The sequence below is a fragment of the Schistocerca serialis genome, chromosome 1, assembly GCF_023864345.2.
Source record: "Schistocerca serialis cubense isolate TAMUIC-IGC-003099 chromosome 1, iqSchSeri2.2, whole genome shotgun sequence".
NCBI lineage: Eukaryota > Metazoa > Arthropoda > Insecta > Orthoptera > Acrididae > Schistocerca > Schistocerca serialis.
The window spans coordinates 825,906,426-825,933,718 of record NC_064638.1 but is presented as its reverse complement, the minus strand read 5'-3'; the positions used below and the strand labels follow the sequence as shown (position 1 = coordinate 825,933,718).

Below are 27,293 nucleotides of genomic sequence, written 5' to 3'. Positions count from 1 at the left end.
CTGGCCACTCTAGTCGAGCGATGCTGTTATCCTGAAGGAAGTCATTCACAAGAGGTGCACAATGGCGTCGCAAATTGTTGTCCATGAAGATGAATGCCTCGCCAATATGCTGCCGATATGGTTGCACTATCGGCCAAAGGATGACATTCACGTATCGTATAGCCGTTACAGCAACTTCCATGACCACCAGCTGTGTATGTCGGTCCCACATAAAGCCACCCCAAAACAGCAGTTAACCTCCATCTTGCTGCACTCACTGGACAGTGTGTCTAAGGCGTTCAGCCTGACTGGGTTGCCTCCAAACATGTCTCTGATGATTGATTGATGGCACATGCAACACTGTGTGTGGTTCAGAGTGGAGTTATTTACTCGGATGCAAAGATTTTCAGCAAGCTCTCATATGACATACAGCAAGAAATTGGGAATTCCTACCAGTCCGAAACAAAATTAAAAACATAACTCACTAGAAACTCTTTCCACAAAGTATATGAGTTCAAAAACTGAAAAGTTTTGTTAGCTACACGACAAGACCAGTGATCATCTGCATACCAAGTAGTAATGAACTGTAAACAAGAGTCAGTGTTCACAGATGAAGTAATTATTTTCTTTGAAAAATGGTAGTGTAATTAAGTAAAGATTAATAAGTAATTGGATAGATAAAAACCTACTCACCAAGTAGCAGCAGGAGAACACACAAATAACAGTTACTACAGTTTGCAAGTTTTTGGGACCAATGACTCCTTCTTCTGGCAGAAGGGTCGAAGGAGAAGGAGGCGGCATGAACGAAAATGGGTAGGGTTCAGAAAAGTCGCCCAGAACCCCAGGTCAGGGAGACTTACCGGATGCAATGAGAATGAAAGACTGATTTGATGGGGACTGCACCAGACAAGGTTTGAAAACCAGAGAGCTTAAACGTGGAAGACAGGGTAATAGGCAAGACAGAGATTACTGCTAAAACATTGTGAATGAGTTAATAAGAGTGAAAAGCTAAGTGCATTGTATGTGAGAGAGATGGAAGAAGGACAGTGAAAAATAGGCAGGTCAGAAAATGAAAGATGCAGAAAAAAACCTGCTGATCCCACCTAAAAAACAACTAAGGAGTAAACCTCTTATCACTCAGTATTATCCTGGTCTTGAATGTATTAATCAGCTATTTCAACAAAGCTATGAATTATTAAAATCATGCCCTGAAATGAGGTCCACTCTGTCTGAGATTTTGCCTACCACACTTAGAATAGCTTTTCATTGCCCTCCCAATCTCCACAATATTCGTGTCAGACTGCTCATACACCAGCTGGTATGTAAGCACTGTGCAGCCTGTTACAGTGACATGACTACCATCAAGTAGGATGACTGGGCATAGGCAGAGGGTGTATACTAGCAACACACAATAGCCTGTTGCAGGGCAAACTCAACAACATGAGAGTTGTGACCTCAGTGCATTTCACATGTGCCATCTGGATTTTTCCCCCAGACACCAGTTTCTCAGAACTCCACAGCTTGGAACTATCACAACAACATGTCCTTGGCTCTCGGAACACACCTGGCTTTAATTTATGTTAATTTCTTCAGTCTTGCCATTTCTTCATGGTGCCTATTCCTTTCTCCACTCCTTACAGTTTTCTACATCTTTCATTTTCTTACCTATCCATTTTTTGCCGTCTGCCTCCCATTCTCTATTACATATAATGCACTTAGCTTTTCGCTCTTATTAACTTGTGCATAGTGTTTTAGCAGTAATCTCTGTCTTGCATGTTACTCATTCTTCCACCTTCAAGCTGTCAGGTTTTCAAATCTCGTCTGGTGCAGTCCTCAAAAATCAATCTTTCTTTCTCATCTCGTCTGGTAAGTCTTCCCTGACCTGGGGATCTGGGTGACTTTTCTGAAAGCTACCTCTTTTCCTAAATGTTACCAGTCCTTTTCCTTCACCCCTCTTACTTCTCATTCAATCCTTCTGCCAGAAGAAGGAGCCACTGGCTCCAAATGCTTGCAAACTGTAATACCTTTTATATGTGTGTTGTTCTGCTGGCACTTGGTGAGTAGATTTTTTTTTTTTATCCACCCAGTTACTCATATTTTCAAAAATTGATTATTTTTGTTGATATAAGTAAATATTAAGGCATAAATCAGACAAAAGCAATAGTTTTAGCATAACTGAGGAAGTAACACCTTTTTCACAACAGCAGCTTTTTTTTTAATGTACTGGATTAAATTTAGCTGGCATAAGCATTAATAGAACTAAGCAATATAATGATAATTTACAGTTAATACAGTATGCAGATTAAGTTTCTACAGTTTGCTTGTCTTTTGTATAACTTGCCTCATTCCACATCCCTTGAGGTTCTCCTTCTTGGTTTGGATATGTGGAACATGATGAATGAATTAATTACTTACTAGTATGGACAGTTTTCTTTCTCTCTTTCCTCCACCTCCAATGTAGTGCTATATTACGGATCTTTATTCATAAGGATAACAGCGACTGTTCTGTTGCATCTAATTTTTTCATGTTTCTTTAACGCTTTTGATCAGGTGCAGCAGTTCAATGAATGACAGCAGCAGTGTTAAAGACAGAGTGCTGCATCTGTCACTATTCAGCAATTGAAAGAGATATGTGTGCTACACACTGATGACATTATCATGCCTTTTACTTTTGCCCGTGTGACAACCATGCACAAAATGTGCAACATTACTGATCCTATTAAATAAAAAAAAATCAGTTGTGAGGTCAAAACGTATGGCTGACAGAGGTCACCATGGGTTACCTGGGATTGTTGCAGTGTCCCGTGTGTCAAACAGGCCACAGTGTAGCTGATAACACTCAGTTTGCATGTGAGCACTATCAATATCTGAGGACCCATATTGCATTATATGCTTATAACATCTTGCAGGTCATACGGATTGATAAACGGATCCCAAAACATTGCAATTGGGCATTTGAAGCATAAGGAAAGATTGCTTGAATTGGTGAGTTGCATCATATTTTGGTACATGCTACAGGCACAGTTTGAGTATATCAAAGCAGGTAGAAAACAGCTCTTGCCATCTAAAGGGCACATTTTTAGCTGTGCTGGTGTTAATCCATGGAATGAAATAAGACTCCTGGAATACCATCTATTGTTGCTCACAGATAAAAGAGTCAGAGACTTCGTGGTAGATCATATATATCAGTCCCTTCACATGCAGCTCTCTGTACATTCAACACAACAATGTAGCACCTATTTCCCCAAACTGTATCACAGCAGTTTGATGAACACTCTAGAGGACAGAGATACTTGTCTCATCATGAAGCAGCATGACATTAGTCACACTGAAAATGTGGACTGTGTGAGATGGCACAGAGTGTAAGATACTACACTTAAATTTGAGAGGAGACAGATTGAAATGCCTGTCCAGCCATCCAGCTTCAGGGTTTTCATGTTTTCCCTAAACCACTCACACTAATGCTAAGATGGTACTTCAAAATTAATATGGCCAATTTTTCTCCTCATCCTTGTACAACCTGAGCTTGATCACAGTAAAAATGGGTCATTATGCCCTAATCTTCCTTGAGAACAGCTGGAATGCTGAAACTTGCTGGCAGATTAAAACTGTGTCCCAGACCAAGACTTGAACTCGGGACCTTTGCCTTTCACGGGCAAGTGCTCTGCAGGAGAGCTTCTGTGAAGTCTGGAAGGTAGGAGATGAGGTACTGGCAGAATTAAAGCTGTGAGGATGGGGTCGTGAGTTGTGCTTGGGTAGCTCAGGTGGCAGAGCACTTGCCCATGAAAGGCAAAGGTCCCGAGTTCGAATCTCAGTCCGGCACACAGTTTTAATCTGCCAGGAAGTTTCATATCAGCGCACACTCCACTGCAGAGTGAAATTCTTAATCTGGAATGCTGCTGAGAGCAGTAATGTATCAGAATGGCTTCCCAATGCTTGCACTGTTTCTGGAGCCCATGTCACAATGAGAGATGGAGCATGCTACAGGCTGCTAAGAATATATCTGATTAAGTTACACATTAGTGTTAGTCATAATTCTGACTTACCTATTTAGTTTTAGCTGAATTCAACTTGTATTTTATGTGATTAATTATACTCTTATGATCACTAAATCACATAAGAATGTAACAGTATTTCTTTGGGAACGGTGTCACTGAGCTGCATGATGGATATATGACACAGACAACCTTTTACTGGAACAGATCATCTTCCAGAGAACTGTTTCATAATCCAGTTTAGTATGTTATTTTGGATAGCGCTAGTAAGACGACTACATATTTGTATACATGTTCAATAAAGCGCTACTGTTGTGACATCCTAAACTCGATCAGTTCTCTGCAAAGGCCAGACAACAAGGAGAATACTGAGTTAATAATAATAAGACATTAGACCATTCTTGCATAGACCACCAAATAACCCACAAGTCGAAACAACAATAACAACTATCAACACAATCATGCACAACAAAATAAATGAAAATACAAATATGGAAGAGTTACAACTACTGGTTTATATAGGAGCACTCACTACACTAAATATACAAACTAGGCAGAGATCAGAACCAACCAACACACAGAAGAAACCCACAAAAACAGCATGGCAACACAGGCTACAGATCAGAATAGAAAAACTTAGAAAAGACATCGGACACCTAACATCATTTATAAGAAATGAAATATCAGACAAAAAACGAAAAAGGTTAGGTAAAATCTCACAACAAGAAGCGATAGAGCAATTAGATGAAAAGAAGCAAAAATTACAAGCACTGGCCAAACGACTTAGAAGATACAAAAAAAGTGAAAATAGAAGGAAACAAAACCAAACATTCAACACAAACCAAAAGACATTTTACCAGACAATAGATAACACACACATTAAAATAGACAATCCACCAAACCTATGGTCAAACCCGGTACAACATAACAGACATGCACGGTGGATACAAGCAGAAACAGACACATACAAGATGATACCACAAATGCCTGAAGTGGTAATTTTGCAACATGAAGTCACCCGAGCAATTAATTCTACGCACAATTGGAAAGCCCCCGGAAAAGATAAAATAGCAAATTTCTGGCTAAAGAAGTTCACCTCAACACATTCACATCTAACTAAATTATTTAACAGTTACATTGCAGACCCATACACATCCCCTGATACACTTACACATGGAATAACCTATCTAAAACCTAAAGATCAAGCAGACTCAGCAAACCCAGCTAAATATCGCCCCATAACATGCCTACCAACAATATACAAAATATTAACTTCAGTCATTACACAGAAATTAATGACACATACAACACAGAACAAATTTATAAATGAAGAACAAAAAGGCTGTTGCAAAGGAGCACGAGGATGTAAAGAGCAACTGATAATAGAAGCAGAAGTGACGTATCAAGCTAAAACTAAACAAAGGTTACTACACTAGCATACATTGATTACCAAAAAGCTTTTGATAGTGTACCCCATTCATGGTTTCTACAAATATTGAAAATATACAAAGTAGATCCTAAATTGCTACAGTTCCTAAACATAGTAATGAAAAATTGGAAAACCACACTTAATATCCAAACAAATTCAAATAATATCACATCACAGCCAATACAGATTGAGCGTGGAATATACCAAGGGGACTCATTAAGTCCTTTCTGGTTCTGCCTTGCTCTGAACCCACTATCCAACATGCTAAACAATACAAATTATGGATACAATATTACTGGAACATACCAACACAAAATCACACATTTGCTATAAATGGATGATCTAAAACTACTGGCAGCAACAAATCAACAACTCAACCAATTACTAAAGATAACAGGAGTATTCAGCCATGATATAAATATGGCTTTTGGAACAGACAAATGTAAGAAAAATAGCATAGTCAAGGGAAAACACACTAAACAGGAAGATTATATATTGGATAACCACAGCGACTGCATAGAAGCGATGGAAAAAACAGATGCCTATAAATATCTAGGATACAGACAAAAAATAGGTATAGATAATACAAATATTAAAGAAGAACTAAAAGAAAAATATAGACAAAGACTAACAAAAATACTGAAAACAGAATTGACAGCAAGAAACAAGACAAAAGCTATAAATACTTATGCTATACCAATATTGACCCACTCATTTGGAATAGTGAAATGGAGTAACACAGACCTAGAAGCACTCAGTACACTTACACGATCACAATGCCACAAATATAGAATACATCACATACATTCAGCAACAGAAAGATTCACATTAAGCAGAAAGGAAGGAGGAAGGGAATTTATCGACATAAAAAACCTACATTATGGACAGGTAGACAATTTAAGAAAATTCTTTCTAGAACGAGCAGAAACTAGCAAAATACACAAAGCAATCACTCATATAAATACATCGGCTACACCACTGCAATTTCATAACCACTTCTACAACCCTTTAGATCACATAACATCAACAGATACGAAGAAAGTAAATTGGAAGAAGAAAACACTACATGGCAAGCACCCGTATCATCTAACACAGCCACACATCGATCAAGACGCGTCCAACACATGGCTAACAAAAGGCAATATATAAGTGAGACGGAAGGATTCATGATTGCAATACAGGATCAAATAATAAACACCAGATATTATAGCAAGCATATTATTAAAGATCCCAATACCACAACAGATAAATGCAGACTTTGCAAACAACAAATAGAAACAGTAGATCACATAACAAGTGGATGTACAATACTAGCAAATACAGAATACCCCAGAAGACATGACAATGAAGCAAAAATAATACATCAACAACTTGCCATACAACATAAACTAATAAAACAACATGTTCCCACATACAAGTATGCACCACAAAATGTACTGGAGAAGATGAATACAAATTATACTGGAACAGAACCATTATAACAGATAAAACAACACCACATAACAAACCTGACATCATACTCACCAATAAAAAGAAGAAATCAACACAACTAATCGAAATATCCATACCCAATACAACAAATATACAGAAGAAAGCAGGAGAAAAAATTGAAAAATACATCCAACTGGCTGAGGAAGTCAAGGACATGTGGCATCAGGATAAAGTTGACATACCAATTATACTATCAACTACAGGAGTCATACCACACAATATCCACCAGTACATCAACCCAATACAGCTACATCCAAACTTATATATACAATTACAGAAATCTGTAATTATTGATACATGTTCAATTACCCGAAAGTTCCTAAATGCAATGTAACATATACCGTACAGTTAAAAGGAAGTCACACTTGATCAAGGTCCGCGTCACTTTCCATTTTTAACCAGACCTAAGGTCTGAGAAAGTAAAGAAGATAATAATAATAATTTCACTGTTTGACATGTCACGTTCTCTGCAATTAAAGACAAGCATTATTTATATGCAAAGAAATTTTATTTACATACTTCTTTCCCTCTGTCACCAGACATTGTAAGCCAAGTTTGTAGTAATTTGATAAATATTTTATATTAATAGCTCTTAATCATGTATATATCAATATGAACTTCCCACTGTTGTTTTCCTGTTGTCATATTATATGTCACTGAATGTTAATAAAAATTATGTAATTTTCATACAGGACAAGGAAAATGGTATCGTGCTGTGTGCTCCTTCTGCTGAAAGTGACTTGTGCCAAGAAAACAGAAATAATGCAAAACATGTGACTAATTTTCACCAGAATAATGTTGAAAGATGTGACAGTAATAATAAAATTGTTGGCAGTGAAGAGACATGCAAGATTGAAATGTCGCCACCATCAGAAATCTGCAGCATTCCTATCCCACTTTCAGAAACAGTTAAATTACATCCTTCTGACAAGACAAGTACAACAACTGAAAGTCTTAGTCAGAGTGAACAAAGTTTAGATTTTGATGTTGTGCGGGATACTACAGGGGCTCATAAACTGAAATCTAGAAAGCATGTCAATATCTGCACAGAGAGCGAGGACCAAGAGGAAGATGGAATCAATAATTTTGAGACTATGGCCCTTCGAGGTTCTGAGACATCAGAATCTGTAGCGGATCATTCAGCAGTGAGCAACAGCACTGATGGATGCCTTACAGTTACTGGAACCATTAAACGTGGCAAGAAGGCAGGTCAGTGCGTGGATATTAGACTGAATATGTCTCGTGAAGAGCTTGAGCATCTTGAAGCAAATATAACTGCAAAAAAATCCAGTTCCAGTTCAGCTTCAACTTGGTTATCATGTGGTATTAAGAGTGGTCCCCATATAATGGTAATAACTGCCATTATTTTACCTATTGTAAGTCTTGTGTCGGGTGCGTATTCATTTTACATTGGGACAATTACTTGGTACAACATTTTTACATATTATACTGAAGAAAAGCCTACATTCTGTAGGATACTTGTCTCTCCCATTCTCATTTTATTGTATCCTTTTCTTATAGTTATTTTTACTCTTGGTCTTGGCATTTATGCAGGTTTTGTTCAGCTGTCATGGTTTTATGACAGCTGGTATAAGGAAATAACAGATCTAGAGAAAGGGTTTTATGGCTGGTTGTGTGCTGTACTGAGGCACGAGGAATGCTCTCCATATGAAGTTGTAATCTTAACAGACATTCAGGGAACAGGCAGAGTGGAACCTATTGAAAGATCATCATCTGGAGATCTATCAGGTTAATGACAGACTTTATAATCTTCAATATGTTTGACTGTATATAAAAATTTATCTGGTTTAAATTACATCATGTGAGCTGGATATGAAAAGGCATGCATGTGATAAATGATTACCTTGTACAAAATGTGTATGTAATACTTCAAAATAGTTTCAGACTGGGGCAAAGGACCTTTTAAAGTAACCAGAAATTATGACTGAACACTGCCAGAAACTAATATTTGTGGAACATAATTAATTGTACAAAATGTCAAAACAGTAGGAAAGCAAGCCTGACCCATCTGGTATTCAATAATGAGCTTCATGTATTAATGTAAAAATAAGAGTCTGTATATGGATCTTTCATGTTTATATGATTGCAAGAGAAGTTTTATGTAGTTTTCTAAATCCTCATTTAGAAAATTACATATTAAGGCTGCTGTGCCTCAACTCCAAAAGTCTGCTGTGTCCCAACTCCAAATAATAATAATATTTTAGTGAAAATTAGGTAATTTCTTTCACTGTGCTACACAAAATCCATTTTGCATTTCGCTAGAAGAAGAAAATGTCTTGTTTTTTATGCTGTAGTCACACAAAGAAAGTAGTTAAAACATATTATTACGATACATTTCTGTAATATTTCTGAAAACTTCCTCTTTGAACACATATCATGTTTTTCTTTCTTAAATTTTCATGATCTTTGATCTTTATTGTAATTCTCATAAGCAAACACATATCACAGGATATTGTTTATGGGATAGCATTTGTTTTTTATTTTACCGTTCTTTTATGAGACTGCTTGTGTCCTGTGTAATAACTGGTGCTCAGTGACAAATTTATATTCTCTTGACATAATACTTTCGAGAATATGACTCAATTGTGTGTGTTACGGTCAGTTCAGCAGAATATTAAATTGTTTGTAAATAGAATATTAAATTGTTTGTAAATTGTGTGTAATTGACACTTCAAATATGTAATGGGATTGTAATACACATTTTCACATACAGATATGCGTATGCCATGAGTACTACCAGTTGTGATGTTACGTATGCAGTACTTTTTAAAAAAAGCAGGCTTGGGAGGTGAGCATGCATTTCATAGAATGTAACCATTAAGCTTTGGATGGAGCACCATGGTTTAAATAACTTTCTAGAGCTGTTAGATGATGTGTTTTTCTTATGCTGAATGTGATGCATTTTGGACATGAGCTCCAGCATTTTTACAAACTTGATGTAAATAATTAAGACTTGGTACTGGGTTGATATTTTTACCACTAAATAAAAATACAAGTGAAACATCTTCAGAACAAGATTGCGTGAAATGTTAAGTAAGAATGAGACTGAATAATTTCATAATACAGTTTATTAAAAATACTCATATTTGTAACAAAATGCTGATTTCTATACTTTCTCTTTTTCATGTCTGAATGTTTTATAACTCATATAGTAGCAGATATGGCACCATATTTTATATATCAGTTCTTTATATAATAAGTGGAATGATGTTTTGTAAATAAACATTTTGATAGATGTTTTTACTGTCAAATTGATAAGTGTTGCCAAAAAATTGTAATACTTCAAATCAAATTTTGTACTTTATTGATAAGTCCAAGGCTTAGTCATTTATTAAAGCATAATTAATAACCAGTTGGCATTTTACTTACATGAACTGAACTGTACTGACAACAATAAAATGTATGATAGTTACAACAGAAATAAGTCTGTCATTTCACATCTGATTTCATTCGATATTACATAGCTTTTGCCTTCTTGACTACATCTATAAGGTGGTGACAAGAAAAAAAAACTCTTCTGATCTTTGGGTACTTGTCATCTTGACCTTTAATGTATATACCAAAATAACTTGCAGCAGTTCAGTTTAAAACTGATGAAAAAAAAATCAAACTTTCCACTAATATAAATGTAAAACAGCTTTAAAGTGAATAGCGAAGAGACTAAAATACTACAGCAGTACGTGTGGCTGACTGATCACTAAATTAGAACAAGATGAGCCAGCCAGTCTGAAACCTCCAACCTAAAGTCTTAGGCTGGATTCCAGACAATATAACTTTGTGCAATCCTAAAAGAAGCTGTTGTATCTTCTTTGGATTACATAGTAGTTTAGTTGATGAGAACTGGCACAGTACAGATTCAAGTGAGTCCTGTGTAACCTCCTTCAGAGCTAAGATGTTCTGATGTGAGGTAAGTTAAGCATATGCCAGTCTGATATAGTATCTAATTAAGCAGGTCATTGATAGCGTAAATGCAAAAGAAGGGTCCAATCATAGAGCACTGTAAAAAACCACTACAAATTCCTGTTAAATAAGAGTGTTTATTTTTGACTGCAACAAACTGTAAGTAATTACTGATAATGCAGATCTATGCAACTGGGCTGGTCACTGATAGCAATAATGTTGAAGAAAGGCATAAGGACAGAGCCTTGGGGAAAACCACTACCGTATTTACTCGAATCTAAGCCGCACCTGAAAAATGAGACTCAAAATCAAGGGAAAAAAAAATTCCCGAATCCCAGCCGCACCTGAAATTTGAGACTCGAAATTCAAGGGGAGAGAAAAGTTTTAGGCCGCACCTCCAAATCGAAACAAAGTTGGTCCATTGTAATATGAGACACAATTTAGGTCGAATGAATGAAGATACAGCTACAGTACTTTGGTTCGAGTCGTAAGCTTAGCCAGGTAGCCTTTACCAGGTAACCATTGCTATGCGTCACGTGCTCCGTCCGTATTTATAGAAGTACCCAAGTTTTTCGCATACTACCTCTGGTTTGAATTGATTGCTTATTTTTCTTTGATCTGATAAGTGTCGTACTCTTTGTTATAAATGTTTGCGTCACTTTAAGCTGAAAATGCATTACTGTACTGTGTCATGCATTGTTTGTCGCATTCTGATAATGAGTGTTTACGACCTGTCGCCGCTCGCGGCATGGCTTGCTTTTGCGCACGCTACCGCCGATTACAATTTTTTTAAAAAAAAAAAAAAAAAAAAAAAAAGAAAAAAAAAAAAAAAGAGAGAGAGAGAGAGAGAGAGAAAGGAATCGTCTCCTTAGCGAAACAATGGCAAGAGACTGCTACTTGTTGTTACTTACACTGCTGCTTTCTTTGATAATGATCAACAAGAACCAAATAATAGACAGCGTATGATAGAAGATGTTCTGAACGAGAGTTTAGCGAAAATTTTTCTCCGTTTGAAAATCTTTGCAGACGCCTCTTTAGTAGCCTACATTACATTCTGCACTGAAATTAGAGTCATCTTAGATTTAAAAATCTAGTCAGTTGCTGTGCTTCATTTCTAACTGTATCATTATTAGGCATAAGAATAATACGAATATAAACATGACATGATATGCATATTCTTCCGCGTTTGCTGTTGTCTCACTCTAGTTTCGTCGTTTATTAGGCAGACAGGATCTAAATGAATAAGCAGCAAACACGAAAGAATACATGGCAAAACGTTTATATTCGTATTATTCTTAAGGTGAAGAGAATACTGCATGAGATTTACAATTCACAAAAGTTCCTATAAGGAACCATCTCTTCTCATAGGTAGGAAAAAATTAAGAACGTAGACATCCCAAACAGTCTTGCCAGTCGGATTTTCGTAGTACATTGAAATGCTGCTACATTCGAAGGTGGACAATACGGAATTTGTATTTACTTCGTTGGATAATGTGTGAAAATGCAGTGGTCGAAACTCGAGGCGGAGGAAAAAGCTCGTCGTCCACCTTTTTTTTAAATTTATTTACTGACGCAGAGGGTTTGGGGCCAGTATTTATCTTTGTGCCTGCAAAGCATGCCTGTGTAGCGCTACATATATTGGACGGCAGAAGTTAGTTGTGGCGGCACCTACCAAAATTTTTTTCAGAACTTCCGCTTACTTTGCACTCGATTCTAAGCCGCTGGCGGTTTTTTGGATTACAAAAACCGGATAAAAAGTGCGGCTTAGATTCGAGTAAATACGGTACTCATTTCTATTGCAGAAGAGTGTTTCTTTTTAACTGAGATAAACTAAGTAATTACTGCTAATGCAGAACTACATTACATAATAAATTGCCAACCGTGCAATTAGGATGTCAAAGGGAACGTATTAACATGCCTTCTATAGTTCACATAACATACACTGAAGAGCCAAAGAAACGGCTACACCTGCCTAATATCGTGTAGGGCTCCTGCGAGCGTGCAGAAGTGCCGCAACACAACATGGTGTGGACTCGACTAGTCTCTGAAGTAGTGATGGAAGGAATTGACACCATGAATCATGCAGAGCTGTCCATAAATCTGTGAGAGTATGAACAGCACGTTGCAAGGCTTCCCAGATATGCTCAGTAATAATAAGTGTTTGAACTCGGAAGAGTGTTCCTGGAGCCAGTCTGTACCAATTCTGGATGTGTGTAGTGTCACACTGTCCTTCTGGAATTGCCCAAGTCAGCTGGAATGTACAATGGACATGCACGGATGCAGGTGATCAGACAGGATGCTTATGCACGTGCCACCTGTTAGAGTCGTATCTGGACGTATCAGGGGTCCCATATCACTTCAACTGCACATGCCCCACACCATTACAGAGCATCTGTCAGCTTGAACAGTCCGCTTCTGACATGCAGGGTCCATGGATTCATGAGGTTGTCTCCATACCCGTAAACGTCCATCCGCTCGATACAGTTTGAAATGAGACTTGTCGAACCACGTAACATGATTCCAGTCATCAACAGTCCAAGGTCAGTGTTGATTGGCCCAGGCAAGGTGTAAAGCATTGTGTTGTGCACTCGTGAGGGTACACGAGTGGGCCTTCGGCTCCGAAGCCCACATCGATGAAGTTTCATTGAATGGTTCCCATGCAGACTCTTGTTAATGGGTTGGGTTGTTTGAGGGAAGAGACCAAACTACGAGGTCATTGGTCTCACCTTGTTAATGGCCCACTTCCAAAATCTGCACCAGTTTGCAGAAGGATTGCTCTTCTGTTATGTTGAACAATTCACTTCAGTCGTCATTGGTCCCATTCTTGCAGGATCTTTTTCTGGCTGCAGTGATGTCGGAGATTTGATGTTATACCAGATTCCTGATCTTCTAGGTACATTTGTAAAATGGTGGTACAGGAATATCCCCACTTCATCACTATCTTGGAGATGCTGTGTCCCATCACTCGTGCACTGACTGTAACACCATGTTCAAATTCACCTAAATCCTGATAACCTGCCATTATAGCAGCAGTAACCAATCATATATAGGCATTGCTGACCACAGTACCATATTCTGCCTGTTTACATATCTCTCTATTTGAATATGCACACCTGTACCAGTTTCTTTGGCACTTCAGTGTATGTGATACCATATTCTTATTTTCAAAGGCTGCTAATGTCTGATCAAAGTGCCTGTCTAATTTCTTTTCTTTGGGGTGGCCTACGTTATCTTAGCAACTCTTGAGCTAATGAAATGCACTAAAGGATACAATTTCATGTCTAATACAATTCTTCTAGTGTTTCACCAGTAAAACCCTCACACTCTTATTATTTAAAAAAATCAATCACCCATTTATAAAACAGCTTCAGAGTCTGATTAGTATGCAAATGAGTTAATGTTTTAAATATTTTCCATCAAGCACGTAAGGAGAAGAACTTCAGAGAATGTTTGAAGTTATGTTTAACATTTGTTGGAAGTTGTTAAGTGGTCTCATTCTCAAGTATTGGATGAATATAGTCAGGTAATTTGCACAGCATGATTAATGCTGCCTCAAGACAAACGATACAAACAGTGTATAACAGTAGTACTTGTCTTACTGTATTAAACATTTAACATAGATTACACTAGTGAGTAGATTATTCCAGCATTTTAAATTCAGTCAATAATTATACAAAATACTGAAAATCAAATTTCTATTGCCCCTGGAAGCCATTAGACAGGCAACCTGCAACGGGGACTGCACCATGAACTGGGTTAGCCCTTTACTAATACATGTGGGTTAATGAGTATTTGTGTTAAACACACAAAATTCTATAGAATATCCAGAATGTCCTCCAGATATAAAAAAGGAAGAGATGTTTCATCTTTTTTTGGTTATCAAGCTGAACCATGCGCAACCTGTCCTCTTACCCCTCCCCCCTCACACACATGCAGACATACTGAGTGCATGCATTTTTTTTACTTGGTTGGTATTAGGCACATGCAAAGTGCCTTGGAGAGAGTAGTAGTATTACCAGTTGAAGGAATGAAGTGCAGAAGGAGCGAAAGATTAAATTTTCATGTAATCAAAGTTGAAATCTCAGTTGCTTATGTAGCATGACAGAATACAAAAATTAATGAGCCAACACTTAGGATAGACAATTGGTCCTCTTGCTATCTGCTGTTGAGTTTCAGTGTTATTCTTAAAAGTATAGAGAAAAAGAAATTATATGATGATAAAAAATGTGGATCTATACTGAAATGAGGAAGCGAAGTTCCCATTATATTTAAATTTGCTTTTTTGTCCTGTTCTGAGGTACAGGCACTGCGACTGTTCATATTAGGATGTTCACAGAAGTAGACAGTTGGTGACTGTGCATATGTAAAAAGGTATATATTGATACTGGTCACTAAGCTGGTGAAAACAATTAATCTAGAGTTACATATGAAAGTTTCGTGATGGTTGGGCCTGCAGTGAAATACATGTCTTGAAAGGACATTGTAAGTAAGGTTCCAGTATCACTGCTTAAAACATTTATTGATTATTATGATAGTTGTTTTGGAAGATTTCCACTTTCAAGTACATCTACATTGTCCTGATGTATATATAACACCTGGTGTGACTGTATCTGGCAACAGTACCGTTTATATTTCACATGAAATTCTAAACCTTCTATTTCACATGGATTTTGTTCTATTTTATACTGTGTGCCACATTATTTTTGTGCTAGGCACAAAAACTGTACAGAATATCCAGAATGTTCTCCAGATATAAAGAAGGAAGAGGTGTTTCATCTTTTTGGTTATCAAGCTGAACAAGACAATGAACGCATGCATATTTTTTTTCCCCCTTGGTTATTATTAGGTACACGAAGATGGCCTTGGAGAGACTGTTACCATGTAAATATAAATTATCTATGGCGTGAACTGTCAAACCATAACACACTGTTACTATGTAAAAATAAAACATATTTGGTGTGAACTGCCAAAAATTACAGGAAATATCTACAATATTATATCAAAATAGTACACCACACTGTATGAAACAGTACAAAATCAATGTGAAATCATTATTTTAGAATTTCACGTGATTTAAACACATTCATCCACTCAGTACAATTTGAAATGAGACTTGTCTAACCAGGCAACATGGTTCCAGTCATCAACAGTCCAATGTTGGTGTTGACAAGCCCAGGCGAGGTGTAAAACTTTGTGTTGTGCCATCACGAAGGGTACACAAGTGAACTTTCAGCTCTGAAGCCCATATCGATGATGTTTCGTTGAACGGCTCACACGCTGACACTTGTTGATAGTCCACCTTTGAAATCTGCAGCAATTTGTAGAACGGATGCACTTCTGCCATGTTGAATGATTCAATTGAGTTGTCGTTGGTCCTGTTCTTGCAGGATCCATTTCTAGCTGCAGAGATTCCTAATATTCACGGTACACTGGTGAAATTGTCATACGGGAAAATCTCCACTTCATCGCTTCCTTGGATATGCTCTGTCCCATCGCTGGTGCACTGACTAAAACACCACATTCAAACTCACTTAAATCTTGATGATCTGCCATTGTAGCAGCAGTAACCGATCTAGCAACTGGCCAGACACTTATTGTCTTATATAGGCATTGCCGACTGCAGCACTGAATTCTGCCTGTTTACATCTCTCTGTATTTGAATATGCATGCCTATACCAATTTCTTTGGCACTTCAGTGTATTTATCAGGAGAACATAGATGTACTTGAAAATGGAAATCTTCCTAAACAGCTGTCATAATAATCAACAAAGGTTTTAGCAGTGTTACTCGAACCTTACTTACATGTGAAAGTCTCTCATTTTTATTGTACAAGTGCCAAGATTTACCTTAAAAAGCTCAGTCGAAAGTACTGACTACCTGCTGTTGTGGCAGGCATTGCACCTAAAGCAGGGAAAAAAGTGTTGGTTCTAGAGAAGCGTGCAATAAGAATACAGTGTAAAGTTGACTATCAAACAGCTTGCAGAAGCTTCTTCATGGACATAGGATTCTTACACTCACAGGGCAGAACATGTAATCCCTAATGGCATTTGTGGTTAATAACAAGAGTAAATTTAGGATGAATTAGGCAATTCAAAACCACAAATAATGTTTGTATACTCGATTAATCCTTCTCCAGGATTGAGAATGGAGTTTTTTTATTCTGTTGCAAAAGTCTACAAGAAGTTACCAGTGGATATCAGGCAGCAAATTGAACACCCCAAATATTTAAAAAACAAAGTAAAAGAAAATCTCATTCCCACTCTTTCTACAATTTATCAGAATACAGTACTTGGACATGAGTATGTAAATTATGCTAAACTCTGACATTTGTGCTCGTGTAAACTTACACAATTGCTTTGTTTGAAGTATTAGAAAATAACAGCAGCTGAGTAGTACAGCAGGAGAAGAAATGGCTTTTTTTGAAGCAGTAGTTTTTTTCCCCTAACATACATCACCATCATCATTAGTCAGTTTACTCATTGCCAAGTGTGATAACCTCATTCTTCATTCACTTAACAAGTAACTGAATCTTCAACTAGACACCCCCACGACAGCTATTTTCAATGCTTCTTAATATCATGTGAGGAGGACGGCTTGTAACCTCCTTTGCTTCATCCAACCAACTACTTGCTGCTCTTTGTCATTGTCTCCTGACTTCAATTTTGCCTTACACATGATCTTTTAAAAGTATCCCCTTCACTTCTCAAGATGTGTGCAAGAATTGGAAGTATCTTTGACTGACAGAGGAAGATAAACTTCTTGTGATACTAAGTTCTTCTGTAATGAGAGCATTGTGTTACCAAAAAAGAAATGGCCATAAACTTTCTGCTGGGAAATAGCACAAAAAAACATTCAATTTAGGGGAGTCTAATTGAAACTGCACCATCTCATTGGAATTTACTAACACCCCCTCCCTTCCCAGATTTTCATATTGTGTGTGTTTGCATTTCGACTTAGGAGAAATATTAATTCAGCATTGAAGATGATGCAATGCAGAAAATTGTCACGCAGCAACATTTCAATTGCAACACTGGCACATAAACTGTAGTCTGCAGACGTTATAGCTTGTAACAGGTAGGCAAACAACACTGGCTGAGTTACTCTTTTATTTGATGTCTTATTTATAATTGTGATCTGAATGCAATAAATGCTGCAAAGCCTTAAAACTGTGACATTCGTTTTGAAACACCCAGTATTTCCCTTTATACCAGATAGAAGGGCTACTTCTCATTCCATTCCAGTTTGGAGAGCAGGAAGAATGGTTACTTAAACAACTTTGTGCCAGGTCTACTTAATCTAATCCTATATTCACGATCCCTCTCGGATAGTATTTATGGTATAATCCTACGGTCATCATTTAAAACTCTCTCTTGAAACTTCGTAAGTAATTTCAGGATAGTCTGCACCTATCTTAAAGTATCTGACAGTTCAGCACCTCAGTGATACTCTCCTGTGGGTCAGATAAACCTTCACATATTTGTGCTACATTTAGTAGCTAGCCCTTTTTAGTCCTATATGATATGGGTCCCATACACTTGGGAAATATTCTGCAATGAGTCACATTATTGTTTTGTAAGCAGTTTCATTTGCAGAATAGTATTTTACCAATGAACCAAAGTCTGTACTTGCTTTTACCTGTGACCAAGCCTACGTGATTGTTCCAATTCATATCCCTACAAATTGTTACACCCACGTACCTGCGTGAGTTGACAGACGCCAGTTGTGTCTCACTGAAGCTGTAGTCATAGGATACTATGCATTTTGTGAACTGCACAATTTTACATTCGTGAACTCTTAAAGTAAGATGCCAGTCTTGCACAGCTTTGAAATCATATCACAATTCAACTGAATATGGCTGCAGTTTTTATTTTATTTTATTTTTTTTCCAGACAGAATCATCTGCAAAATGTCTGAAGTTGCTACTAATACTGTCTGCAAGGTCATTAATATACTAGATGAACAGCATGGGTACCAAAACACATCCCTGGGGCACACCTGACTTCTACACTTGCCGACAATTCTTCATCCAAGATAACAAGCTCTATCTTCCTTATAAAAAAATCCTCAGTGCAGTCAAAAATTTTGCTTGACAAGCCATACAAACCTGCTCTTGATAATATGAGTAGGTGTGGTATTGAGTCAAATGCTTTCCAGAACTCAAAAAATACCGCATATACTTGACTTACTTCATTCTAGGCTGCCAGGTTGTCATGTGAGAAAAGCATGAGTTGGGTTTTACACAGTTGATGTTTTCAGAATCTGTGCTTGTCTTGAAAGAGGTCATTCTGTTTGAGGTACCTCATTGTTTGAAATCAGAATATATTCCAAGATTCTTTAACAAAGGTATGTCAAGGATGCTGGATGGTTGTTTTTGAACTACTTCTGCTATCCTTGTACATGGGTGCGATCTATGCTTTCTCCCAAGTATTGGGTGTGGTTCTTGTTCGGTGGACCTACAGTATATTGTGGTTAAAAGAGAAGCTAACACTGTTGCAAATTTGGTATAGAATCTCACTGGGATTTCATCGGACCTTGGTTCTTTGTTTTTAGTGATGTCAGTTGCTTCTCAAGACCACTGAAACTAATATCAGTATCACTGATCTCTACACTGCTGCAATAATTAAACTGGGGAAATACTCCTGAATTTTCCTCTGACAATTGAAATGAGATGTTTTAGTTGAGTGTTTATTTGTGTTGCTGTGCTCTATCAATTACGAAATTATTGACTTAAAACATGCTCATGCCAGATGATTGGGTATGGCACTTATGGCTACATATAGGCAGTCACTTTCACTCAGTATCATGTGTACAAAGAGAAGGAAATTTAAAATGTAAGAAGACTGGCACAAGTGCCATGGAATGCCCACTGCTGCAGTGACATGCAGACTATAGATGTTGATGTATGGAGTTGAGTGTTGAAGGTACATGGGCATATAGTATACTACATATATTTTTTTCTTTTACCTCTGGAGGTAGCAAGACTGTAGCAAGTGACAATTCAGTCTCTGCTTGACTTGCTAACTTTCAACATGAGAGAAGTTATGTGCTTTAAGCAAAAAATATGTTCTATGGTTCACTCGACTTGGGGCAGAAGTACAATACTTTGTCTATAAACTGAGAAAGTGTTAAACATACTGACAGGGTCGTGAATCATGCTTGGATAGCTCAGTCAGTAGAAATTTGCCTATGACAGGCGGAGGTCCAAAGTGTGAGTCAGCCTGGCACATGGTTTTAATCTGCCAGAAAGTTTCAGAATGACAGAAGATACAAATTTTCTAGTATTTTAAATATGATGGTCACATAGATCAGATAATTACCCAAAACTTCTAACAATTTTTGTACAAGAGCTGTTTGGGTCAAATAATTACCTGTCTCAGTACAAGCGATTATTGTTTTTCAACAAAAACATTGTGAAACAATGCAAGTTATTTTCAATGCTCAGTTTAACTGATTATGATTGGAATTCATTCCTGATGTTCATAGTCTGTTAACCCTAAACTTTTTAAAAACAAGCGCACTTTCAGAGATTATCTTTAGCAGTTCTAACTTGATGTTTCTATTTTTTTTGCGAGTTTATCAGAGATTTATGTAGTGTCCATATTGCTACACGTAGCTATGTGAATGATATTAATACATTTATGACAAAATCCATTTCAAGACATCTTATTTAGGATTGCGTCCATATTTTTTCATTCATTTAGAAATGCCTAAAACACACTTTTGTGTGCTAGAAACAACATTACATAATTTTTTTAAAATTCCCTTAGACATGTAGACACTACTTAGTTTCTAAACTGACAAGTTACTATTTAATGACAGGCCCAGAGATGGATTGTTTGTAATGTGAAATGGTAATATATGAATGGGCTGATGCTAATGTAAGACACATCTACAGTGCCATAACCAATAAAATCAAGGAATAGACCACAGGTGATTGACGATTAGTTGGAAACTGATGGAATCTAAAGCAAAAGGTGATGAATAAAATATGTTGTAGCACTACACATGTGCTGTCACAATTGATATATGAGGCACTGAGAGCACAAGCGGACTAACCCCGGAGAAGTCAATATGGAGGAAACAGGTCTCATAATACGGGCCCACAAATAATGTATGTTTGTGATACATTGCAGCCTTGTAACATGCATATGATGTAACTGTGGTTTTATTGAACAATATTTTGACATAGATAAATTACAAAAGTACTATATAGTAGAATATTAGCAGTTTTGTTGTGGCTTAGTCCATTTTCGCTCCAAGTAGTTGAACATTCTCAATGACAGGTCCGTTAGTACGCTGATGCATGTGACAATAGTATTCATTACTAGTATACATTGTACACATTACATGTACCATTTTACATTGGTTTCTGTAATGTTACGCATTGTGTTACATTTCAAAATCATCCACAGGCAATGTTTCTACAGCATTTGATGACGTTTGTAAAGTTTTGTAGAAATCATGATGAAGTGGAGGTGCATACGGAAGCAAACTTAGCAGATCCTTCTTTTTTGCCTCTGTAATTACATTTCCATTAGGATAAAGCAGTTCGAGATTGCTGATGCATGTGGATGTTCGTTTGGCCACATCAATTTCCTGAAATGGCTCTTGGTTTTGGTTCGAGTATTTATACAATATTTTGAATCTGTTGGTTGCTTCATACCGCAGCCACTGTATGTTCAACCATTGTACTTTACAATTGCCAGAAGACATTTTTCGATTCGTGATGTTTCTTTCGAGTTGTTTTGTTGAAAAGAGACATTCCGCATTCATATTAATTACCTTGAATGGATTCCTTTTTCTGGCACTCACTACCACATCATTCCAGTGTTTAGGACGGTAAATATTAGGAAAATACTTTTTTCGTTTCTGAACTAAGCCAAAATCCTGATCACAGGGCAGGTACGAGTGTCCGCTAACTAAAAATTTATGGTCTATTTCCTTCACAGAGAACTCTGAGCTGTTGACAATGTATTGGCACAGTACAGCAACCTTTATGTTTCTATTCTGGCCTCCGCACTGATCAGAGTACATAATTAGTTTTTCAGTCCTGACAAAATTGCGTATGAAGTACAGCAAACAAGAACCAATTTCTTGTGGCCCTCTCGACGCAATGGATTCATGCCACAGAAACATGTATACATCATCATTGTGCATATTGTGGATGCCAAAGCAATATGTCCACAACTGACGTTTGTAATAGCAAACTCCAGTTGAGATGATCGGTGTAGGCAAAGTTTTCATCAAATCAAATGTTATCACTGTAACGTTACCATCTGATTTGCTAAGCAATGTATCACTATGTAAACCTGCCCGTGCATACTCAGCTTTTTGCTGATGGAATTCACGTTCTGCAATTAACTCCGTCCTCTCCTTATCATTATCGGCAGCTGTTATTTTTACCTGCAAAGCATCACATGTTCGACAAGAGTCGGACACTGGTGGATGAAATGACAAATTGAAGTTTTCGTAAAAAAATTTTGCGGAAAATAAAATGAGAAACGGGCATTTGCTCCTCTGCACAGTACAGTGAATACATGACTGATAAATTTAAATCTGGTCCTAAATACTTTCTACCGTTATTTTTATGATACGCATAATGGCTTTCATACGCCGGGAATTTTTCTATGAAACGTTTTACTACATCAACTTTGTGGCGAGGTGTTTTATTACCAGGTTCACCTTTACCTCTACCATCACGAGGAGGGGTGGCTTTTTCCCCTTTATTCTTGAGTACCCTATCGATTCTTCCAGCAGATACGGCTAAAGTATTCTGAAAGAATCTTTTGCACACCCTCGTTTCAGACCCATTTGAATTGAGCAAGTAATACAATCTCGTCTTCTCCCTACGTGAATGTTGCTGACCTACGTAAGACCGTGCTTTATCAACGACTTTAATCATGGTAAACAGGAAAGCCGACTGCAGATCGTGGCTGCCTAAATTATAAAACTCATTGAACACTTGTTCCTGCTGTTCTTCGTTGATGTGTTTGTGGCACTCATACCGGCACGTACACTCGCTGATTTTCCGCAATTCCTTTCGAGGTACAAGGTTACCCTTACGGTTTACATACTCTTGACCTAGAGCTCTCCGTTCTTTCCTAACGTTACGAAGCCATTTATCTTCGTTTCTAAGGCGCTTCTTTCCTCGGCTCCGTACCACGGCATCGTCGTTCGTCTCTGGCACGTCCTCTGGAACAGTTGTTGCTGCAGCCGTGCTCGCTCTCGCGTCTCCCGGCACTTCCCCATCGGACCTAGAGCTCTCCGTTCTTTCCTAACGTTACGAAGCCATTTATCTTCGTTTCTAAGGCGCTTCTTTCCTCGGCTCCGTACCACGGCATCGTCGTTCGTCTCTGGCACGTCCTCTGGAACAGTTGTTGCTGCAGCCGTGCTCGCTCTCGCGTCTCCCGGCACTTCCCCATCGGACGCAAACATCTCTGTAATAACAATATCCATCCCTCAATGTAATATTAACTACACTACAGTAATGGTCAACGTGTGCATTGGTATCCACAGGCGAAGCAATTGCTCAACACAACTCGGCGGGCGGTAAAACATTGTTGTACACATAACATTACAAGTGATCGTTACTTGATTACACAAAATAGCAATACATAAAGTATTGTTTGTATGTCATTCTGTTTTCGTATGGACAACAACCTGCATTTTCTGAACAAAGTCACCATTCGAGATACGGTACATCTAGACGTGTTTGCATATGAACGCGTTAGTGTACAATCGACAATGTTATCCGCAAAAAAGGAATGGAACACAATACAAACTAACCTTCCAATTGCTCCTCCACGCTTTTCGCAGGGGCTGCCATGCTGATCAACTGAAATACACGTCCATGTGGTCACTGGTCCAATACGTTGTTCCACACTAAATACACAAGTCTTTCGTTCGCCGGCGTCACGCGCAATGGCAGTGGACGGAGAGCATAGAGCACAAATGGACTATGACGCATAGTCCACTCCTGCTCTCAACGGTATCTATCGGCGGTTGAGTGCAACAGCAATGTTTACGTTGCTACATTAGACAGACCTTCAGATAAACAAACAGATCAACATGCATTGCATAATACTCGTATACTGTTATCACAACATGTCAATACCTCAAATTCACAAAACGTGTGGGTTAGTCCGCTTGTGCTCTCAGTGCCTCATATTTGCTGCTTTGGAAAAGAGATTATGTTTATGGTATTTTTACTGCAGGTTTTGAATGACAGCCTGCTATTTTCTACTGTCACCAAAGGTAGCTTTCAGAGAAAGAAAGAAACTTCGACAAATTCTGACAATGCTAATTCAGCTACCTACACCCATTTTACTTGTTATACAGCAGATCAATACTCCTGATGAAATACTGTTGTGTAAACAACATGTGACACTATTCATTTTAAAATTAAGTGCATCATCTACTTTCATTTTGATGTTGTACTGGTTCATGTTTTCCTTTTCAGTTAATTACTGGCACAATTTTGCTGTCTTTGTCTTCTATACTCACCAGAACAATTTATGGATTTCATTCTTGAGTTAATAACTATTGTCACTCACTTATTCACCTGCCCAAAGCATAGCTGATAACCAGACCTTGCAGCAAATATCTAGTTTGATCTTGTCTACTGAGAGCACTAGTACAAGGTTAATACAGAAAAAAGTCTGCCTACTTTTGAACTATCACTTGAAATGTAATTTCCTTATTACGTGAGGCTTGTCATATTTTATTTATAATAATTTTCACAACCTGGTGTCTTTCAGTGTTAAAATAATGACTACCTCCAGGGTCTAACAGTATTGCAGCCTACCGAGACAGGGCCTGGGCTCAATTCTCAGTGACCATGTCATACTTTTCTGTGGCAGAGACATCTGGTATAGTGATCACTCAGCCTCTTGGAACAAACATTAAGCTGTTTCAAGAAACAGAATGTGACACTGCTTACATGGTATTACAATGAAAGGCTTGCACCACAATGGGAGCAATTCAACTTCTACTTTTTTTTTGCAGGAGCAGGCCCAATCTCTTACACAGAAGACCATGTTGTGTCTGTGTGCCAGGAAAAATCCTGACTCTTATTTTTCAATAAACATGCCAAATGTTTGTATCCAAATTATGTACTTTATTTTAAATGTTATTGTTAAACCCAGCAGAGGTCAAATGCAGAAACTTCTAACCAATGATAACAAGCCAGTAAAGAGAAATGGCGATACTAACTATGTAATGAACAAATGAACTACATAAGCTGAAATGCACGAGAGCAGTAGCAGTGCCACCAGTGTGAATAAAAGTATCTGTGATGCATTATTTATCTTGTGAAACAAACACTTTTTTATTTCCATGCTAATAAAAGTATGTGTAGAGTTCAATAAAACATGAAACTGCAGCTGTTCCTGACTGTTCAATAAAAAGTATGCAAGTGCTTTGATTGTCTCATTAAGGAAGGATCATTGATAGAGAACACATTTAAAAAATAAAAATGAAGAAATTATTTTAAGTTTAGGCCAATTAATCTGTATAATGAATTGTCGCTATCAAGTGTGTGACACAATGCTGCAGACTATCCCCATGTTATTCAGTTTTGTACACAGAGCAAGCAGTAAAGGAACCCAAGGAGAAATTTGGAAAAGGAATTAAAATTTCAGGATGAAAAAAATAAAAGCTTTTAATTTTCCTGCGAGAATTATATCCCATTTTTTAAAGTCTTGGAAAGGCAGTTGAAAGGAATTGATAGTTTCCTGAAAAGATGTTGTAAGATGGACAAGAAGATAGATAAAACATGGGTAACAAACAGGAGTCACATCAGGTGATACCAAGGAACTAATTCACTATAAGTAGTGGCTGAGTTTTTCTATTTCAGCAGCAAAATAACTAACAGTAAAAAAATAAAGAAGATATAAAATGCAGGCCAATAGCAAGAAAATATTTCAGAAAAGGAGAAATATGTTAATATCTACCACAAATTTGCCTTTTCTGATACTTTTTGTCTGCAACATTGCATCGAATGGAAAATGGACAATAAACAGTACAGACAAGAAGAGAATAGAAGCTTTAGCAATGCTTTGCTACAAAAGTGTGCTTGAGATTAGATGAGCAGATCGGATAACTAATAAAGAAGTACTGAATCGAGTTGGGGAGAATGGAATTTAACTTGACTGATAGGACCCACCCTGAGCCATCAAGGAATAGTTAATTTGAGGCTGGAGAGATTTGTAGAGAGATAACAATTTAGACAGAGACCATGGCTTAAGTTCAAGTGGATAAGGTTGGACAGAACTGCACAGGATAGACAAGCACGGAGAGCTGTATCAAATCGGACTTTGCATTGTTGATATCAGCAGCAGCAGCTTTGTGGGAAATAAATGTGGATACATTGTTCCAATGTGTGGATTTAGTGTTTGCAACTGTCAAGACTTAAATGCTGCACAAGTCACCAACAGATAGATAGATGGTGAATTGGTCATGATGATCCCATGTGTTTAGACTTCAGAGCACTCAGACCTGAACAGGGACTACTGTGAGCATACTTCTGCAAAGGTTTAGCATCACTCACATATCTTGCCAAGCTCTTTGGTCTGTGGCAACCTATTTTATCTTTACAGTGGTGAAAGAACATTGGGAGCTGTAGACCGATGGAAATCAGGCACTGAGATCAGGACACAATGAATGTCCATTTCCTTTTGCCACCACACCTTATTACGGGACTTTGTCTATCTAGACAGCAATGTGGACCTCAGAAGTCCATCTGCGTCTATTACTTTTTATTTAGTACCAAAGAAAGTCAGAAATTTAGGAACAAAAGATAGGTTAGTGGAGATGGAAGTGGACTTACTTAAGAACAAATAGAGCAGAAACAAAATATTTAAAATCAAGCCAAACATTTTACTACAGAGAAATCAAACATGAAGGTTATACAGGTGCTGGCTTTACTTTAAAAAGAAAATTAAACCATAGCAATCACAACACTGCTCATTCTTTATGGTAATTTCAATCTGACCAAATGTTCTAAAACTTGCATTTAAAACATGAATAATAAAGGAGGAAAGCAAAAATACACTGAAGGGGGGAATTGCAACACCAAGGGGCTGTGCGATGTAAATAAAAGCTGGCAAGCGTGTTTCCACATCTGAAAGATGATTTCCATTCAAATTATGCTCCAGTCATATAAGAATGGAACTAGTAGCACCACTATGAGGATGCAAACCAGGTTTGCTTTAAATAAACACTGTAATTGTTGTGAATTTTAGTTACCTTTGAGATTGGACGTTGTGAGTTGATGATGGTCCAGAATGCCTTCAAGGCAACATAGATGTCATTATCAACACCTCACTGAGGTCGTGTAATAGGGCTATGAGAAGCTTGATGTTCCTTCTGCGACATTGCAGAAAGACTTGGCAGGAATGTAGCCACTGTACATGATTCCTGGCAACAATGGTCACGAGAAAGTATGGTCGCAAGAAGACCGGGCTCTGGACGATAACGTG

General features: G+C 37.7%; 1 protein-coding gene and 1 long non-coding RNA gene across 3 annotated transcripts in view; one reads left to right on the top strand and one right to left on the bottom strand.

Moving 5' to 3' along the window:
- LOC126484537 (uncharacterized) overlaps window positions 1-10,311 on the top strand; it is a 28,782-nt gene extending 18,471 nt beyond the window's left edge. The window contains exon 3 of one of the 2 annotated variants that reach the window (XM_050108087.1): window positions 7,587-10,311. In XM_050108087.1, the coding sequence (XP_049964044.1) occupies window positions 7,587-8,648 (1,062 nt within the window). In that variant the 3' untranslated portion in view covers window positions 8,649-10,311. The remainder of the gene's footprint in view (window positions 1-7,586) is intronic. The other variant, XM_050108095.1, reaches the window with a different exon arrangement.
- The window catches only part of LOC126484549 (uncharacterized), a 29,117-nt gene extending 17,563 nt beyond the window's left edge, over window positions 1-11,554 (bottom strand). The window contains exons 1-2 of the long non-coding RNA XR_007587872.1: window positions 11,211-11,554; window positions 4,026-4,314 (exon numbers count right to left, since the gene is read on the bottom strand). This is a non-coding gene — a long non-coding RNA (uncharacterized LOC126484549). The remainder of the gene's footprint in view (window positions 1-4,025; window positions 4,315-11,210) is intronic.
- Between the last annotated feature and the right edge of the window lie 15,739 nt (window positions 11,555-27,293).